Source organism: Fringilla coelebs (genome assembly GCF_963513975.1).
Source record: "Fringilla coelebs genome assembly, chromosome: 20".
In the NCBI taxonomy this organism is placed as follows: Eukaryota; Metazoa; Chordata; class Aves; order Passeriformes; family Fringillidae; genus Fringilla; species Fringilla coelebs.
The window spans coordinates 1,206,971-1,226,707 of record NC_140046.1 but is presented as its reverse complement, the minus strand read 5'-3'; the positions used below and the strand labels follow the sequence as shown (position 1 = coordinate 1,226,707).

General features: G+C 48.8%; 1 protein-coding gene across 1 annotated transcript; it reads left to right on the top strand.

Moving 5' to 3' along the window:
* Nucleotides 1-3,487: 3,487 nt before the first annotated feature.
* VEZF1 (vascular endothelial zinc finger 1) lies at nucleotides 3,488-19,010 on the top strand. Its single transcript, XM_084219013.1, has 7 exons — nucleotides 3,488-3,792; nucleotides 9,082-9,779; nucleotides 10,498-10,561; nucleotides 11,546-11,729; nucleotides 13,173-13,397; nucleotides 15,455-15,499; nucleotides 15,855-19,010. Exons 1-7 carry the CDS (start codon nucleotides 3,760-3,762, stop codon nucleotides 16,280-16,282), a joined length of 1,677 nt encoding a protein of 558 aa, XP_084075139.1. The 5' UTR covers nucleotides 3,488-3,759; the 3' UTR covers nucleotides 16,283-19,010.
* The last annotated feature ends 727 nt before the right edge of the window (nucleotides 19,011-19,737 follow it).

Below are 19,737 nucleotides of genomic sequence, written 5' to 3'. Positions count from 1 at the left end.
CTTTTCCCATTCCTTTTCCCTTTCTATTCCCATTTCCATTTCCCTCTGCCTAGTTGTCTGTCCCTGCAGCACCTTCCGCCCTGTTTTGCTGCGGGTCAGGGATGCTCGTCCAGCAGGAGCTGGGCAGTGGGAGACCGTGGGATGCTCTCCTGAGGATGCTGGACCATCCCACGGTTCCTCCCAGCAGGCACACTCTTTTTCCACCCCTGATTCCCGCAGATATAATTCACTGTCTCTGTTTAGTGTCCCTGATCGCTTTGAGAGGGAATCGAGGCTGCAAAGAGAGAAACCAGAGAAGACAGAACTTGGGAAGCAGCTGAAGGGAAATTGCCTGCGGGGAGCACATTCTCAGCACCATCAGCACAGCTTATTTACACTCTCGAGGGCCCTCCAGCCCCACAGAACTGCGAAATTCAAAGCCTGCTGTGGCACTCGAGAGCATGAACAGAAAGGGGTTCCTGCAAAGCTGAAATATTTGGCCACAGTTTCTATTGTGAGCGGTGCAAGCACATGCTGGCCCAGCAGAACAGGAGCAGGGGCTGTCAGCAGGAGCTGACAGGGGGATCCGTGCTGCTGGCACTGGGCACAGCGTGGCTGTGGCACCGAGGGGCAGCTCCGGCGCTGGCCTGTCCCTGGGAGGCTTCCCGCAACCACCACCAGAGCTGGCACTGGAGGCAGGAGACACCCGCAGCATTCCCTTCCCTCCTAACGATGTGGGAAGCGCCGAGGGAGCAGGAGGGAAGGTCTGAGTTTGAACAGGCAGAAAGCGCAGCCTCGGGAGGGCGGTAAATGGGCCACAGGCTCCCGGTGCCCTAGAAATTCCCTGTGCCTGCACAGCGGGGTGGCTGCTGATGCTATCGCTGTCCCGGCTCCGTGACTAAGGGAGCTGCAAGGTATAAATTAAATAACACAACACTTCAAGCCGCCTGTTATGTGGGTTTGTCCTAAGCAGCGCTGCTTTAATTAAGATGGAGAGTTTACAAATCTAACCTTTGTTTATTCTGCTTTGGGGCATATATAATGTAAATATGTGTTTTCAAACACTGTGGCTTTTTAGACTTCCAGTTATAATTCTGGGTAAAGGAAGGTTCGTCAGGTTTGGCACGGACTTGCCCTTTCTAAATAGAGCTCCTGCGAGTCCTTGCCCCCGGGGACTCTCCCGGCTCTGGGCTGCGGGAGGTGTCGGGCTAAAGGAGGGGCTGGGAGGGCCCGGCCCGGCGCTGCCGAGAGGGAAGTGGGTTCCACTCCGTTTCCCTCTGGTCTGACTTAGCTGCGAGTCTTGCAGGTTTTGTTCCCGTGTCCCCTCTGGGAGCTCTAGCTGTGAAAACAAGAACAGAGTTTAGGCGGCTACGTGCTGGTCGGGATTTCTCCGATGAGTCAGTGATACGCTTGGGTAGTTTTCTTAGCCTTTAATTGAAGTGAGTGTGAGCCCTTAACAAAGAGCTCTCCCAAGTCTTCCTTAATAAGCGTTAACAAAAATAACCGAGCGGCCGGGAGGGAAACAACCAGGGGCGGCAGCGGTGTCCCCTGTCCCCGAACCAGGGGTTCCTCGGGGCTCTCCTGGGGCAGCGGTGGGGTCAGAACAGGGCAGGACGGGGCACGGGCTGCGCCGGGGTGATCCAGCTGATCCCGCACCACGGCTGGGAAAAACGTCCTGCATGAGCAGAGACCATCTCCGGGCGAGCCGGGCCGGTGGGGTGCTGCACTGGCAAACCCCCTTGGCTCCTTTTTTTGGTGTTTTTCTCAGTTAGGAGCTTCTGCGGAGCAAGGGCAATATTTTACAATTTCCAGCGCTGTGCATCAGCACGGAGCTCTGCTGTGGTGCAGACAGGAGGGTCAAACCAAGCAGGCTCCAGACTCCCTGGGGCAGACGGACCCTCGGAGCTGCAGGTGCTCCCAAGCAGGCTGGGCCACTCCAGGCAGCCAAGCCCACACGTAGTCACAAACTTCCCTCTGGGGTCACACGGCTGAGAAACTCTTTTTTGTTTCAAATGCAAACACATTTTGACATAACCACTTGACTCCGGTGCTGGAGTTTCAAGGAAAAAAGCCCGAGAGGCGTGAAAGAACCGCAGGCATCTCTCGGGACAGAACAAGGGCTGTTTTGCAATGCTCCGGGCAGGTGAAGAACCGCGCTGCAGGAGCCAGGTGCCCTGCCCACACTGAGCCAACAACACCACGGCTGAGCCGGCGGGCTGGGAGCCCGCTGCATGTGCCCTGGTCCCGGCTCTGTCCCCGCTGTCCCTCCTCCCCGCCGCGCCGAGCTGCCGCTCCGGGACCGGCCTTTGCGTTATCTGTAACGGGAGACAAGAAAAACCACGCGGGTGTCCCACACGGGAGGAAGTCACAGGGGCCAAATTTAGCCCTGCACGCCGCAGCCAGGGCGCCTCGGCCACTCCTTCCCGCCGAGGCCTCGGATGCTCAGCAGGGATCCAGGCCTGAGCAAAGAGGATTGACCAGAGCTGGGGAAAATAAATAATAAAGTGCTGTAAGCCTGTTCTCATCTCCCCAGCGGCAGGGAAGGCGAAGGCAGGGCAGGATTAAAACCCCCCTCCTGTGACAGCGTTAAACCTGCCACACTCAGGTGTCCAAGAAATGCTGGGTGTCCCTCAGCTGCCACCTGCGGCGGGGCACAGATGTGCCCCGCATCCCTCCCTGTCCCGGCAGCACCAGGGAGGCGCAAGGAGCCGTCCCTGGGCCCCGTCCTGCTGCCTGTCAGGGACGTGCTTGGTGTATGTAAACACGTAATTAACGGTACGTATGTATTTAATTGCTCGTGGCTACGATTTGCATGCATGTGCTGCGCCGAAGACGCCTCAGGTACGGGCGAATCCACTCAGCTGGCCCGGGGGAGGCGGCGGGGCTGCGCAGGGTCACGGCACCGCCCGAGCCCCCGCACGGCCCGGCCCGGCCCGGCCCGGGGGAGGCTGCCGGGGCCCCGGGCCGCGGGACAGGGCCCGGCCCGGCCCTCCTGGAGCCCGTCCAGGCGGGGTGCGAGGCAGGGCCGGCCCGGAGAGGCGGCAGCAGCCCGGAGGGCTGAGGGCGAGCCCCGGTGGGCTGGGGACGAGCCCGGCTGCGCCAAGGTGGCGGCGGCGCCGGGCGACCCCCGGGGCGGCCCCGAGTTCACACCCCCCCCCTCCGCCCCCGGCGCTGCCGCCCGCCCGCACCCGCGGGCGAAGCCGCCCCCCGCCGCCCCCGCGGCTCCCTCCCTCCCTGCCGGCGCGGCGGGCGGGGGCGGCGGGCGGGCGGGGAGGGGAGAAGGGGCGGGCGGGCGGCTCGGCGGCCCCGGGGCCGAGCCGGGGCGGGCGGCGGCGGCGGCCCCGGACACCTCGGCCGCTCCTCCATCTTCTCTCGCCACAGCTCGGCTTCCCCAGCCCGGGACCGGCCCATTGCCAGCCCCGCGGGGGGGGCGGCCGGCCCGCCGCGCCGCCCCGGCCCCGCCGCCCGCGCCGCCGCCTCGCCGCGCCGCCCCGGGCCCGCCGCCCGCCCCGCGGCGAGGGGAGCGGCGGGGGCGGCGCCGCGGCCGCCCGGGCCATCGCCGCCCCGCCGGGGCACCGCGCCGCCGCCTCCCCCCTCTGGGCCGCAGTGGTGCAGCCCGAGGTTAGCGGAAGCGGCCGCTCGGCGCTGCCATGTTGAGCCGCCGCCGCCGCCGCCGCTTTGTTGTCGGCTCCATGTAGCTGCGGCCCGGGGGAGGGAGCGACGGGGGGACCGCCCGCCGCAGCCGCCGCCGCCGCCGCCCGGGGCCGCGCCGCCCCCGCCATGGAGGCCAACTGGACCGCGTTCCTCTTTCAGGTGAGGCCCCGCGGCGGCGGCGCTGCCCGCGCCCCCCCTCTCTCCCTCCCTCCCTCACGGCCGCGGCCCCGCCGGTCCCCGCCGGGCCGGGCTGTCACTCAGCGCGGCCGCCCGGCCCCCGCCCGCCCCCGGCCCGGCCCGGCCCGGCCCGACCCGGCCCGCCGGGCAGCGCCTCACCGGCCCCGCGGCTCCGCTTCTCCCTCCTTCCCTCCTGCACTTTCTCCCTCCGCCGCCGCCCCGCAGCGCGCTCCCTTCCCGCTTTCATTACAAACCACCGATATTTATATTTATTTTTTATTTTTATTTTTTTCCCCGCAAAACATGAGATCGCGCTTTTTTTTTTTTTTTTGGTGTTTACTTGTTTTTCTCTCTCCCCTCGTACAAAGAGACAAACAACAACAGAAAAAAAACCACGAACAAAAAAAAAAAAAACCAACAAAAAAACAACCCCGAGCTTCCACCGGGCTCCAACAAAACCCCGATGGAACAAACGCCGTGTCTGGGAGAATAAATTAATCCCTCTTTAAACAGCCTGACTCAGGGCCGGCTGACGAGGGAGCTTGTTTTCTTTTAAAATAGGACGCGAGCGGGCCAGATTTCTGTAAAAACTGGCGAAATCCTAACGGGAATGGGGAGGAATAGGGACGGTGGAGCGTGCAACCCCTCCCTTTGCCAACTGAGTCACAATTTTCCCCCTTTCTGTCGGTGAAAGACTGACTTAAAAACATCGCTGTTTATGTAATTCCGAAGAAAATCCAATGTACCAGAAAAAAAACCTAAAAAAAAATCTTTGCCTGGCTTTTGTGAGCCTCGCGAACCCTTTCTCACCAGATTGTTTTCTCCTGGATTTTTTTTTTTTTTTTTGTGCTGGAAAACATAAAATGTGTGATTGCAGCAGCAGCGGAGGGAAAAAAAAAAAAAAAAAAAAAAAAGCGCCCAGCACATCACCTTTCTCAAGGTAAAATAATCCTCTTTGCACGTTCCCGGTGGCGGCCGCTCGCTTCCTCACTGTCCTCCTCGGAATTAAACCCAGACCCAACCCGTGACACGAGTTTGAAAACCTGAGTTGAATGAATAAATCCGCCAAGAGCGAGCACCATTCCTTTAGGGAGGAAAAATTCGTCCCTTGCAAGTACCAAGGGATGAGTCACTCGCTCGGGTTCTCTGCCTCGGAAAACACGCCGGGAATGTTCGGGGAGCCGGTACCGGGAGCTGGGCGCTGGGTTTTCCGCCTTTTCCTGAGGGATGCGGGTGATGCCATCGAGTTTGGCTGAGGTCTGGTGAATTATTTCTCACTCTAGTGGGCAGTTGTGATTCGCACGTAGGAAACTTCATGCTAAGAAGTTAATCTCCTTAGTTTAGGGCCATCTCCCTCCGAGCCGGGGCTGCTTTAGTGCCTTGCTGCCTCCCGGCTGAGCGTTTTCCAGGGGAAATTTTTCCTAGGCTGGCAGGACTGTATTGCAGCAGGCTGAGAAATGCCAAGTAATGCTTCAAGTACGTGTCCAGCTTCTTGCTGCTCGTCCGTGCTTTTCTGAAGGTGCTGAGTTTTGAAGTAGTGATGTCACACGCTGATTTAGGAGCCAGCTTTGCTGCTTTTAATTAAGGAGTCAGCAGTTCGCTTTCCGAACGTGCGACTCGGAAGCATCTTCATAAAACTGTGACGTGGAAATTTTCCTCTGATTTTTTTTTTTCTCGCTCTAAATAATAAAGCTTTCAGAGCTCCTGATAAATGCTGGATATTGTTTCTTGAGTGGTTTTGTTAGAATCAATGATTTGGGGTGCGAGCGTGCCAATGCACCCAGCAGAAAGCAGCACTGAGGTAGTCCTGATGTGACTTTCATTTTTCTTCATCCCATTCTCACAGCAGCACATCAGCCCTGATCCAGCTGATTAGTTAAAACTAGTTAAAAAGCGTGGATTTAAAGGCCTGTCCCCAGTGTCAGTTAAATAACAAATGGAAGTGACGGAATATTCACACTCGTTCTTCCTGGGGGGAGTGTTAAACCAAGTGTGCGTTCCAGCCGGGACAGGATTCCTAAGGGACAGTTTAATACGTGGAATATAAAGTTGTAATTTTTAGCCAAATGTTTTTAGAGGAAGTTTCGATGTCTTAATTTTAGTCCTGTGGCAGTGGGCTTGTGTGACTGTAAACCATTCCTTCCAAATAAAGTAGTTTTGATTGTTTTTAGGTGGCATTTTGATGAATTGTATCCCTTTCTAAAGAAACAATTGTGCTACTGAATAAGCAGTTCTTGTTTGCATCTTCTTAGTCCCAAAAATGCATAGTTGGAAAACCACTCTTAGGATGTGCTCGGGAAGCGAAAGTTGTATCTGTTAATGTGAGGAGGACTCATCCATCAGATGGAGTGTTCAAGATATGACTCATGCTAATTTGTTGCTCTCACATTAAGGCTGAAGCACAAAAATATTTTAGCCTCTGGCATTGGAAGTTCACAATGCCACATCCTACACTCCGGGTCATGAATTGCAGGGTTTTTTTGTTTACTGCCCCCCCAGGAAAGAAGGAATTAGTGACAGAACAAGGGGATTTTGCAGGAGACCCTGTCCCAGGCCATCAAAATATCTCCAGAATGTTGACTTGACGTTAACGCTGGGTGAAGTAAAACCGTGGTCGGAGCCTGCATAACTGCGCCTGCCAGAGGCGTGCAGCAGGTGCTGGCTTCCCTTCTCCAACGGAGAGTTAAAAAAAATGCTGCCTGATCCTTTTTTAAAAGGCTTTAACAGCCCTTGGAAACTGAGGAACACGGCTGGTGGCAGAGGGGCTGTGAGGAGGAGCACGGTGCTGTGAATAATGCTGGCTCCCTCGGAACAAGATAAGCAGACTTATATAAGCAGCAGCTCCATAGCCTGTCGCTTGATGAATATACATTGTTTTATGTCCACTGTCTCCATCAGATCTGTAGGAATAAGTGCATCATTACCTTGAAGTGCTGACGATTCTTTGAGGCTTAAAAATATCCATAAACTGCCTAAGTTTGAACCTTGTCCAAAGGATTTGGGCTCTCCATTATCCGATCTGCTAGCTCTGCCTTTGAAATTGTATCTCTGGAGCTATCATAAGGTGCTCTGCAGTGTCTTCTGGTGCAGCTTAACAACATTGTTTAATGCCAATTTGAAGTTGTAAAACATTTCAGAATTTTTTAAAGTTAAAATTGTGTTGAAGTGCGCAACTTGCTCAGTATTGTGTCGTCGGTGTGTATCACGCAACCTCTTATTTTCATGCAATGTAGAAGTGTCAAAACCTTTTTAAAAACATGGAAAATAAATGCTTGAAAGTCCACAATTGTCACTGAAGTCAGGGAAAAGTTTAATGGAGCTGCTGGGGCTTGTGCTGTGCCCTGATTTAGCAGCGTCGCCTCCAGGAGAGTTCTGGATGCAGCTCTTCAGCAGTTGCTCCCTGAAATAAAGCAGCCCCTCGGGCTGTTGTTTGAGGTGGCTGCTGTGGTCAGGCAGGTGTGCTAATATCCAGCCTACCTGTTGCATCCTGAGCCTCGGCACAGACGGATCTAAAAAGCAGATACAGATGGACAGCCTGGCCTGGCTCCTAATGATTCCCACAAGTTTTGTCTCCTGTTAGTGTCTGGAGTCCGGGCTTTCTCCTGTGAACTGTTTTCCTGTCAGATAGGCTTGGAGTGTTTGGGAGCTTGTATTCCTTCCCACGTGGGTTAGTGTTGGTATCCACCCATGGCTTTTATCCAAAGATCACCAGCATCACGCTCCCAAAAAGTGAGACTGGAGTGGTGCAGGAGCTGCCCCACAGCAAGGGAGAGATGCTCTGGGGGGCTGTAGTCCCTGCTGCGATCCAGGCAGGAAAAGCACCCAGGATACAACTAGGAAAAAGGCCCAAAGTGAGCTTCTAGAAATACTGGCTTGTCCAAAGGACGTGTTGAAATGGATTCCCATGGGAAGAGCATTAGCCTGAGTGTGCTTCCCAGTACTGTCCACCCCAACAGATGTAAAAGTAGACAGGTCAGGGTCGTGCACTGGCACAGTGTTTTATCCAGCTCTCACAGCTTTGAGTCATGTTACTTTGTGAGGAAAACCGTAGGAAAGGAGTCCTGGAAGGCTGCAGTACTGATGTAATGGGAATGCAAGTTTCCCCAAACTCAGCTTCAGGCCTGGCACACTGCGTTAATAACGAGCCTGATTCAAAACTAGTCTGATGAGACCGAGGCACATCTTGAATACAGATGCACTTAAACTGGCTTAAGGTGCTGGAGTGATTTATTTTAATGCTCCATTAGGCTGAATTGGTCTGTGTGGTTTCTAAACCACATTAAAATTGTATCTGCCAGGGTTTTGTCCCAGTCTAACTGGATGAGTTTTAATAACAGTGTTTCTGCCTTAGAATAACCACTCGTGGTGCAGCACAGCCCGTGGCAGGCAGGTTGCAGCTCAGCTGAGCGGTGCTGCCTGCAGGCCCCCCCTTCCCTTCCCTGTAGCTTCTGCCACACATTCTGTAGTTCAAAGTTAGTTGGTATTGGCTGCTTTCAGACAGCTTTCAGGGTTTATTCCCAACACCCCCGAACCGTGTTCTCCAGCATCTCTAGATGTCTCCCAGTGTGTATCGATCAGCTTCTCTTCCCAGCACAAAGTAGCTGCTGACGAAGAGAAAAAGGCTGTGCCGCTATTCTTGTTAGTTCTAGACGCGGAGAGCACAGTGGTCAGTGGATAAATGCATCAGGAACCTGCTAAATATAGAGATGTGGCTTTAGACAGCTCCCGATTCCAGTTGCTTTGGTTTCAGTGCTGGCACAGGGGTATGAACACACTGTTTAAATAAGACGCCTTATCGCATCCTGGCTCTCTGTGGCTGCGGTTCAATTCTCAGTGTGCATTAAGCTCAGCTTAAAGGTGGGGCCTTATTTTGCAACTCCTGTCAGTACCTTCATCCTCTCCAGAGATAGTCCTGATGTGCCATCTGATACGATCATTAGCAAAATGAGTTATCTGTTATGTAAAGATGAAATGATGTTATTAAAAGATCTGACAAGCACCTAGTTGTCTTCCATAAAAAGTTGCCCTCCAGAAACTTAATAATTCCTTGATTGTTGTGCTGTGTCCTACACTTACCACAGGGTCTGCATGGCCAGGGCGCTTACAGCATGAGCGGTTTATCTTGTCCAAAACCAGCATTATGTAACCTTCCCCTGTTGTTCCTTCCATGGCTTTTGGTCCAGAATGTGCTTCCCTGTCGTTTGTAAATGTTCTCACCGTGCCAGAGCAAGCACCCATCCAGAGAATTTAAGTGTGAATGTTTGGTTTTAGGCACACGAAGCCTCCCATCACCAACAGCAGGCAGCACAGAACAGTTTGTTGCCTCTCCTGAGCTCTGCTGTTGAGCCGCCCGATCAGAAGCCGATTCTGCCCTTACCAATAACGCAGAAACCTCAGCCTGCACCAGAAACATTAAAGGATGCTATTGTTGGGATTAAAAAGGAAAAACCTAAAACCTCCTTTGTGTGCACTTACTGCAGCAAAGCTTTCAGGGACAGCTACCATTTGAGGCGTCACGAGTCCTGCCACACAGGGATAAAGTTAGTGTCACGGCCAAAGAAAACTCCCACCACAATGGTGCCCCTTATCTCGACCATCGCTGGTGACAACAGCCGGAGTTCACTGGTTTCGACTATCGCAGGCATCCTGTCCACTGTCACTACGTCTTCCTCTGCCACCAACCCCAGCAGCAGCGCCGGCGCCACGGCCATGGCGGTGACGCAGACGGTGAAGAAGCCCAGCAAGCCCGTGAAGAAGAACCACGCTTGTGAGATGTGTGGGAAGGCCTTCAGGGACGTCTACCACCTCAACCGGCACAAGCTGTCCCACTCGGACGAGAAACCCTTCGAATGTCCCATTTGCAATCAGCGCTTCAAGAGAAAGGATCGCATGACCTACCACGTGAGGTCTCACGAAGGTGGCATCACGAAACCCTACACCTGCGGTGTTTGTGGAAAAGGCTTCTCAAGGTACCACGTAGCAAATCCCAGGCGTGCTCCGCCGTTGGCTTTTTGCGAGCAAGAAGGGTTAAGCTGTGGTAGTGAGGAGCTGGGAGAGCCAAACTTCAGAGGAGATTGGCGAGGGCATAAAGAGCCTCGTCTGCAGTTAGGGTGGGGGAGTGTCCATCTGAGCAAGGTTAACAGTGGCCAGAAGCGGTAACTTTTTTAGGAGAGTGGTTTGAAATGGTTTCTCAACCTCATCCAAGTCCCATATGATGTGTGTCTGTGTCACTGGGGGTGGGCACAGAGCCCCTTCACCAGCCTTTGCCATGGTCTGTGACCAAACGGGGCAGGGCAGGGAAACTGTCACCTGGTCTTACAGCAAGGTGGAGGGCACTGACAGCGCAGGGGGAGCTTGCAGTGCTGCCGGCGCTGTTTGCACCTGCGCTTGCAACAGAGAAAAACTTCAACCTTTAGAGCTGTTGCGCTGTCACCTTTACACAAGGTGTGACCAAACGTGCCATTTTCAGGTGTGTGAGGAGAACAGAGTTAAGCTTTAAACCGCAGAGTTAAGCTTTAAGCTGTGAGGTGTTGCAGGTGAAGCCCCTGGTAGGTGAGGGGAAGGGATTTATCCTGGCTGTCAGAGGGATGGGGGCTGCAGGGAGTGACCAGCTCGGTGTCACCAAGGTGTCCTGGCTCTGTGTTTGTAACAGTGTGCACTTTTCTCCTGTTCCTCTCTTTCTTGCAGGCCTGATCATTTAAGCTGTCACGTTAAACATGTTCACTCAACAGAGAGACCCTTCAAATGCCAAGTAAGGGCTAAAATGGTTCATTAAGAGCAATACCTTATTGTGTCAGTGGTACTCAGGTGAATCTTTCCACAGCTGTTTTTACTCCTGGACTTTTGAAAAGCAAGTTTAGGAGTAAAGCCGCATTTGCCACTACACCGGTGGTGGAGTTCTGGTGGAACTTTAAAAAGATACCGTGGTTGCTTTTTTAGGAAGATTAGAGGCTTTTTGCTTTCTTGGAGAACAGCATAGTTGCTCTGTTTTACCATATGCTTAACTTAGTAGTAGGATTGTAGCAGCATCCTCAGCTTAGTGCTCATTTCTGGGGTAATGTGTGCAGTGTGTTTCTCAGCATGTTCAAATGAAATGTCTTTCTCAGCACATCTATTTAAAATGGGTGGGAATGGTTGATTCTGGATCTGTTACTTTGCTGGAAGGGGAAAGCAAGTTGTCCTGAGTTGATGATTGAGTCTAGGAGAAATAATTTGATTGCCCTTGAACAATTAACTGTTTTGCTTGGAATATCCATGCTTATTCCAACCTGTTTTAGTGACTCATCTTATTAAATAGAAGCCTTGGGTAAAAAGAATAGTGTTAGGAAAAGGTTTTGTTTCCTTGTTCTGGATGGGAACAGAAGTAATTGAGCAGTGTAAGGTACCAAGTTCATATTTGTACAGTAAAATTACATTAGAAACCAACTTTGCCTATTGTAGGTGTTTTTTATAAGCTCCCTCTTGCACTGGTGGGTAAGGCAACCCATTGTTTTCAGAAAGTTCAGGCAGTGTAGAATATGATTTTTATCCTGATTCTCTCAGAAGCAAATTCCATTCTCAGTCTCTGCTGAGTAGTTTGATTTTTGTTTCTCTATAAATACAGGTAAAACTTAAAGTTGTCAATGCACTTAGGATACTGTTAGGACCTGCCAGGTAATGTGGGCTCCCAGAGGGCCTGTGGGTGATGCTGTGCTGCTCTGTCTGCCCCTCAAGTGTAACTTTGTCCTCCATCTAGACGTGCACTGCTGCCTTTGCCACCAAAGACAGACTGCGGACACACATGGTGCGCCATGAAGGAAAGGTATCGTGTAATATCTGTGGTAAACTTCTGAGTGCAGCATATATCACCAGCCACTTAAAGACACACGGGCAGAGCCAAAGTATCAACTGTAATACCTGTAAACAAGGCATCAATAAAAGTAGGTGAACGTTTTACAAACATTTCTAATAACAATGTGTTTGTGAAGGGAATTGCCTTTGATGACGTTAAACTCAGCTACTTGTCTGTCAGTCTGGGTGGTCACACCTCTTAAAAGTAGATCTTCAGTAACAGAATGTGCTTCAGCTCAAGAATTGGCATGTGTGGAGTTGGTTTGCTGCAAGACTGTGCTGTCATCCCTTGGGAATGCCCTGCAGTTCATGACAGTGACCCATCTCTTAAAGAAAAGAATTCCCAGGTTTTCTGACCTTTTAAGTTCAGTGCTACTTCCTGAAATGTGCAGGTCTAAAAGTCCAGCAGATAGTCTGGAGATTTTAGACTATTTAAGAACTGCTAAGATTTGCCAGGTTGCAGGTCTGAAGCCTCATCCAAAGCTCATCGAAATCAGGAGAAAGATTTCTCTGCTTTCTCTGAGCTTTGACCCTGGGGCTCAGTGTTTCCTCCCTCAGGCAGTAGCTGTCAAGAAAAGGATTTAAATCCAGCCCTGATAGGTTTTGGGCATTAATGGCATCTGACTGGTGTTGTGCAGGAGGTCAGATGAGATGTTTGTAATAGCTCCTTCTAGACTTAAACTCTGGACCTGGGAATGCCTAGCAAGCAAATGAAGACTTGACTTTCAATTTTCCCCTATTAAAATACCTGTAACTTAAGTTAACCCCTCATGGTTAGTAATATAAAACGCGTTTTCAGAGGAATAAAGAGGCAGAAGTAAGGAATGTCTTCGGAAACTTCGTCCTTAAAGCCTTTAAACTGTATTAATGTACAACATCTTTGCAGTTCCTGTTACTCCTGGATAATTTGAAGGTACTGGGAATGTCTGAAATGCCTGATTGTTGAGCTTAGTAGGAAATTTGGATGTGAAGTATTTTTCAAGGTATAGGGTTACAGCTCTGGCTTCCCAAGCCAGTTTGGTGGTGCTAAGCCAGTTCACGTGAGGCATTTTGAGCAGTTGTTAGAGGTGGAAATGATGAGCTGTACTGTGGCCAGAGAGTGGTGACAGGCTGTTCTCTGATGTAAGCTGCAAATTTTAAGTTATACTTGCAATGAAAAGTAAAAAGGCTTATTTTTATTGTTCATTCTTAAGCTGGAGCTAATGGTTAGAAAAAGTGGATTCAGTTTGAGTTCTAGAGACTAATTTGAGTCTTTAATTTCATTCTTCCTAAATACAAAGTAAATAATGACAAGAGAAGTCTGGTTTTGGCACTTAAAGTAGATATTCTTGACTTATGTTTTGGTTTTTAGTTCTTGGAAAAATAGTTTTATGAAGCACAGAATTAATGATACTGTTTTAAACATCTCCGTGATTTTGTTCTTGGAATCCTGTGAGATTCCACATGCTCTTTGTAGAAGTTGCCTTTGTGATCTCAGCAGAAAACAGAGTAACTTTTCAAGGTGAATTTGTGTTCTTACTTAATTGGCATAGCATGCATGAGTGAAGAGACCAGCAACCAGAAACAGCAACAGCAGCAGCAGCAGCAGCAACAACAACAACAACAGCAGCAGCAGCAGCAACAACAACAGCAGCAGCAGCAGCAGCAGCAACAGCAGCAACAGCAGCAGCAGCAGCAGCAGCACGTAACAAGTTGGCCTGGAAAGCAGGTAGAGACCCTGAGATTGTGGGAAGAGGCCGTCAAAGCCAGGAAGAAAGGTAAAACAAACCAATATTGACGTGGCTGGGTTTGTGAGATGGGAGTTCACAGTCATACAGGGAGTTTGAGGTGTCAGGAAGGATGTCTTACATGGCAGTTTCATTCTTAGAAGGCATAGCTAAGAGAGAACAGGAGGAAACAGGCCCAGAGAAGGGGGTGTTGAATGACCTGCTCATGACTTGCTCCCTTGGTCTCTGTGCTTGCCTGTGTCCCTACAGCCGGCAGTAGCAGAGGGAGCTTGTGTCTGCTCCAAGCAGGAGTGGGGGCTTTGACTTGCTTGTGGCTTTTAGCTGTGCTTGTGCTTATTTACCCTGTTCACCTGTCTGCACACACACACACACACACACACCCTCTGCCCTCCATCAGCACCTTGTGTGTGCTTTCTGTGTCTGTTCATCTTGTCTCCCCCAGTTTCTTCCATCTGCTCTATCATCATGACTTTGCATGAAGTTTTCTAGACCTCAGAGAACTTTCTCTCTCTGTGTTGCTTTGTTTCATTACAAAATGAGGTAATCAGTGATTCTGTTTCTCATCAGTGCTGGCTCACAGCTTACCTCTACCTGTGCTGCTGTAATTGAAGTGGGATTGCTGTTGTTGGTCATTGTGGCAGTTAGTATGGAACAGATTGCTTCAGTTTAGTGGTTTTAGGATACAGTAGTTTAAATTCTCCCATTCTGCTGCTTATTTGTTTCACAACACTTTGATTATTAATGCCCATCATGTGACTTCATGGATTACGTGTTTTAGAAGTTCTTAATGACCGCTACTTACTGTTTTTTGCTGGCTGTTTTTAGGAATGTTTTAGACTCACCTTATTTTTTCCTTTTCTCTCAATCTTCCTTTCAGTTCTTCAATCTGTTTTTGTTTTCTAGGTTCTTGTTTGTGTTTTAGGCTGCTTGCTTCCTTTCCCCTTGTTATGCCAGTAATTGAATTCTGTGATCAGACAGTGCAGAAACAGCTTATTCATGTTAAAATGCAGTGATAACAGAAACATTACATATCATCAGGCCACTAAATAGATAAAGCAAATTTTGTTGGATTTAGAAAATCACTGAGAATTATTTTCTGCTTGTTCTTTCCTATGACTTGTTTCCTTTTCCTTTCTCATTGAGAATGTTGAATATGCTTTAACAGAACAGTGGTTTGGGGCAGGAGGGGGATGAGGGAGGTGGGTGGGTGACAGTGGTGTCTCACACTGGTGCTTTTAGCTTAATTTAACTGGGGAAGGGGCAGGGGTGGGATGTGTCTTTGGGTGTGACTGTGCTTGAAGGTGAAGTTAGACCAGTCAGTGCCATGCTTGAGCTGCTCTTTCCATGCTGGTTCTCCTGTGCTAGTTCCACTTGTGGTGGCTTTACAACAAGATGGGATTTTTTTTTTTTTTTTGGTCTAGTACAATTTATTTTCACAATTTTTTTTTTTTTTTTACTCTTTCCCTTCCTCTCCACCCCTCCTAGCTATGGACTTTGAAGAACCAACAGTAACCCTTGAATGGGGCTAATGTTGCTTTCAAAGTTATATTTGTATTGCCCCAGAGGCAAAGTGGACTCTTTGCTCCTGGCTTACCTCTGACACGTGGGTGTAACTGAGCTTGGGGTCCTGCCCTACACATGTGGAAGCAGACACGGCTTAGTAACTCTGATGCAGAGTGTGTTTGCCCGTTTCTCTAGCAGCCAGCCCTTCCCGTTCCCTGCTCCCGGAGCCTCCCTCCCGGTGTGGGTAGCCGGCAGGTGGTGCTGATGGATGTGCAGTGATTCCCGTCCCCCCCGCGTCCCCGGCCCCGGCCTCCTGGGTCTCCCTTGCTCTGCACTTGAGTCCTGCTTGCTGCAAATCCCCCCAAACCCCCCAAACCAACATGGTGTGGAGCTGGAGCTTATGTGAAAGCTGAGGAGCTGATGGGGGTTGAGGGATGTGCTGCTGGGGTAGCCTTGAGGTAGATAGAGGTACTGTGAGCAGTGGAGCAGTTTAGTAGCAATAAGTAAGACTGAAATAAGCAGGTAAATATTGAAACGAGCTTTGCTTATCAGTCCCTAATAATGACTTTTTAAAACCTTCACAGAATGTCAGTTCACCTTTGAGAAGGCTATAGAGTACGTACCATTCGGTATGTACACTCTCTCCTCTATTTCTACTGTTCCTCTTGGGAGGATTTTTTTGATTGTACAGTACTGTTTTTATGAACATGGAAAAACCTTCTTGCTAAGACAACCTCACTTGACTTCTCAGGGAAAAAAAAAATACTCAATTGAAATGACCTGCATGAGAGTTTGTATTTCCTGTAGGCTATAGAATATTAACAGTTTTAACTTACTAATAATGCCTAAAGAAAATGATTCCAGAATTTGTACATGTTCTTGTTCGGTTTTTGGGTTTTTTGTTTTGTTTTGTTTTGTTTAAATCTTGTCCATGGTTTTTTTATGTGTTAAAAACTTTTTGTCTTTTTTATGTCTCATTTTTAGAAGCTGCTAACTTGTGCCAAACCTCCACTGCTGCTACTACGCCTGTGACTCTTACTACTCCATTCAATATAACGTCCTCTGTGGCTTCTGGGACTATCACAAACCCAGTCACAGTGGCAGCTGCAATGAGCATGAGAAGTCCAGTAAATGTATCAAGTGCAGTTAATATATCCAGTCCGATGAACTTAGGGCATCCTGTAACCATAACCAGTCCTCTGTCCATGACCTCTCCATTAACGCTCACCACCCCGGTGAACCTGCCCACCCCGGTGACCGCTCCAGTGAACATAGCGCACCCCGTCACCATCACGTCCCCCATGAACCTGCCCACCCCCATGACGCTGGCTGGTCCCCTCAACATAGCCATGAGACCAGTGGAGAGCATGCCTTTCCTGCCCCAGGCCTTGCCCACCTCTCCTCCCTGGTAAACAAGTTCTAAACAGTATTAAAAAGGATTAAAATGGAATCCTTACCAGCAGTTCTTTTTTGGGTTTTGTTTGGTTGGGTTTTTTTTTTTTGTTTTGTTTTGTTTTGTTTTGTTTTTTTTCTGTTGGGTTTTTTGTTTTGTTTTGTTTTAGTTAATAATAAATTCAGACTAAGACACTGGGGCAACACCATCAGAGACCACAATAGCATCTTCCCCTTGATTTGGCTCGCATGGTTCAGGCTTGAGTTTCACTGGAGCACTTCATTTAAAGTAAGTTTTACATTGTAGCTGACTGATGCTGAATTAGAGCAGATACTTATTTGCCAGAGTTAAAGAAAAAAAAGGAAAAAAAGACCAAAAAAAAAGGTAATTAAAAAAACCAGTTTTATGTTTTATCCCCTCAAATTATAACTTAGAAAATTATTTTAATCTAAACACTAGCGAAGACCCCTCTGTATCTGTGACAGGGTGGATGGCTCATTTTAACCTGCCAGGCAAGTCCACTGTTTCTGAGCTAGTGTAGAACCTTTGTCTGTGTTGATGTTTTGTTTTTTTTTTTTTTTAATGAGTAAATGCATTACAATGTTGTCATTTTTAAAAAAAATGCATTTTTGGAGAAAATATGCATTTTACCTTTGGGAATATGGTAATTTCAGGCAGCATTCCCTATGGGAAAGGTGATACCAGCTCTGATATGCAAAGCATATGATAACTTATCATTCTAACTTCAACATATAATAGGGATTGTGACCTGATATTTGGAGATGTAAATATTACCCAACATATTACCCTAAGGGAATAGAGCATTGTAGTCAACATTTTTTTAAAAAAACCTGTTATTGTTTGGTGAGAAACAGCCATGGCTGACAGAAGAGGAGTTGAAATGTATGTAAACATGGTCTCTGAACAGTCAGACCCCCATGGGACTCTTATCTAGGAGCAAAAGGAGTGCTTGGAAACTTAAGGAAAATTGCTTTAAGCTGGAAGATTCTGGAGGCCCTGGGTGTGATTTTTATGCCCTCTGCCTCCCAGTCAGAGCCTGCTGTTGTTTCAGCAGGGGACAGACGTGTTAGTTGTTCACTAGAAGTTTTGTCTTATATTAAATTGTATACAGTTTTTATTCTAACCACTAACTAGGTAGGATGCCCCTCCAGGACAAGCAGAGAGCGTCTTTTAATTTCTCCCCTATTTCTTAATCAAGTGTTGTGCAAATCTGTTCAACTTTGTAAATATTTGCAGACATCATCATTTTTACGTTATCCTTCTATTGTGTTAACACATTTCTATCAATTTGTGGGAGTTCTGGGGTGCTGAGCTGTCCAGCCCAGAACTGCTCATAAATGGTCACACATGTTTAAGCTACATGTGCTTTTTTTTCTTAACCTGTTTATCTGTACATAAAGTAGAAAGCAAAGTCTAGGAAAACAGATATACTTTTTAGACTATCATGTCACATATTCACATTTTTAAAACTTTGTTTAAAAAAAACCAACAAACCACCCTAAACCCAACCTCTACATTAAATAAAAAAAATAAAAAAAAGAGGAAAAAAAAAAAGAAATTACAGTTGAGATGTTTTTATCTTAATGAAGTTGAGAGCTCTGGAGATTAGCGTGTGCATTTTCACAGAGTGCTAGCAGGACTGCCCAGTCACACTGGACTGCTTCCGTTCCTCCCCGGCCGTGTCCGTGCGAGCAGTGATTGCCAGGCTGCTGGCTCAGGTGACAGGTATCTGTATCCTTACGTGAAACTGTTCTAGGGGCTTGGACTACATAGTAAAACAAAAACAAACAAAAAAAATAATAGAGCTTAGTGTAAAATAATTTTATAAATGATCTTTTGTACTTTAGGACATCAAATTGTACAACTTTTGTATATATAAAAGCTTAGGAACTTTCTGTTTAGCAGAAAGGAAACACATTCCTACACTTTTAATGTATATGTTTGTTATAATGTCCATGTAAACATATGCCCTATGTTTGTGCCTTTTAATTAGTTTGTCTCAATAAACAAAAATGTAGAGAAGAATATGTAGCTATGACTTTGTTACCACTGTTCTTACTCCAGGTGTGTAGAGGTCTTTGTTTTGGCCCTGTGTAGAGCCCGGCGTGCACGGCCAGCCCGCCAGCATGTCCCCAGCCCCGCTGCCCCGGCCCCGCTGCCACCTCCACACCGTCCTGCATGTTGGGACCTGTAGTTCCCCAGCCATCTCTGCCATCCCTGGCCACGACACCACCTCGCACCAGTCTCCCAAAGTAGGTACAGGGTCTGGGTAACCACAGTGATGACCCTTAGGTGAAATTTGGGTATCCCTGAGCTTAAAAAAAAAAAGAGAACAAAAGCATTAAAAGCCAATATGAAAATGTGTACTAGAAGTGGTTATCTATGAATTACTTACAATAAACAGGTGTGAGACTTAACTGTATGTTGTCAATTACTGCAGTATTGACAGTGGGTCCCTTGTACAGCCAGCTGTTATTTTTATCCCAGCAGTGTAGCAGTAGAATAAACACATTAAACACCGGCAAGGAAATTTTTCACCATGACAGAGGCTTCCCAAACCACTAACCACGGTGCTCTTAGCGTGGCGTAGGAAAAGGGCTGTTTCCTTTTTATTTTATGTTGGTTCTGCTCGACTGTACCTGGTTTATGTCCACAAAGCTGCATTAGCTAATTGTCGACCTGTTTCATTTGTACTTGGGTAAACATTTGCTTTGTACCGTGTATTAATGGGTCCGAGGTGTGCTCCTCTGCTGTCTCAGTGCGGACGTTGACTTCGCTCTGTAATGCCATCCTTGCAAATACATTAAGCTGTTTTTCTGACAAACAAAAGCTACCTGGTGCAGTAGTTTGTACGACGTGCATGCTCCCTGCTAATCCATGTCCGTGCCCGGCCGGGGATCCGCTGGCACCTCGCGCCGCAGCGCCGCCGAGTTCAGGCTCTGAGAAAATGGTGGACGTGAAGAACAGATGCTCCTGTTACACCGAGTTAGTTCCTATGCAGCTGATGCGCTTAGCCTAGTTTATTTCATGGAAACTTTTAAGCTGGATGGAATCCAACATCCAGGGAAGCCTATTGCTGCCGCTGGTTCGAGTGGGGTTTATATCGAGCCCATTCAGGTCTCCGATTGCACGGAGTTCAATAGGGGGTTTATTTTTTTCCTTCTGAAGTTTCCGTAAGCATTCAGCGTGAGGTGAATGGCTTAGACCGGCCGACAGCTTGAGAGCTGAATTTTGCCTTGGAAGGATGCGTGCTGTGGAAAGTCAGAGCAGTCAGATGGAGGGCACGGAAAGGCATCCTCCGGGCAAGGAGAGCGCGGGGAGGTGGCCACAGGGACGTAAGTATTGCAGCACAGCCAGCCATGCTGCCAGAAATGGGGTACAGGCTATAAAGGGGCTGGCTTTCTCTTTATCTGGAACACCCCAACACCTCCACAGAGTGTTCAGGGTGAAGAG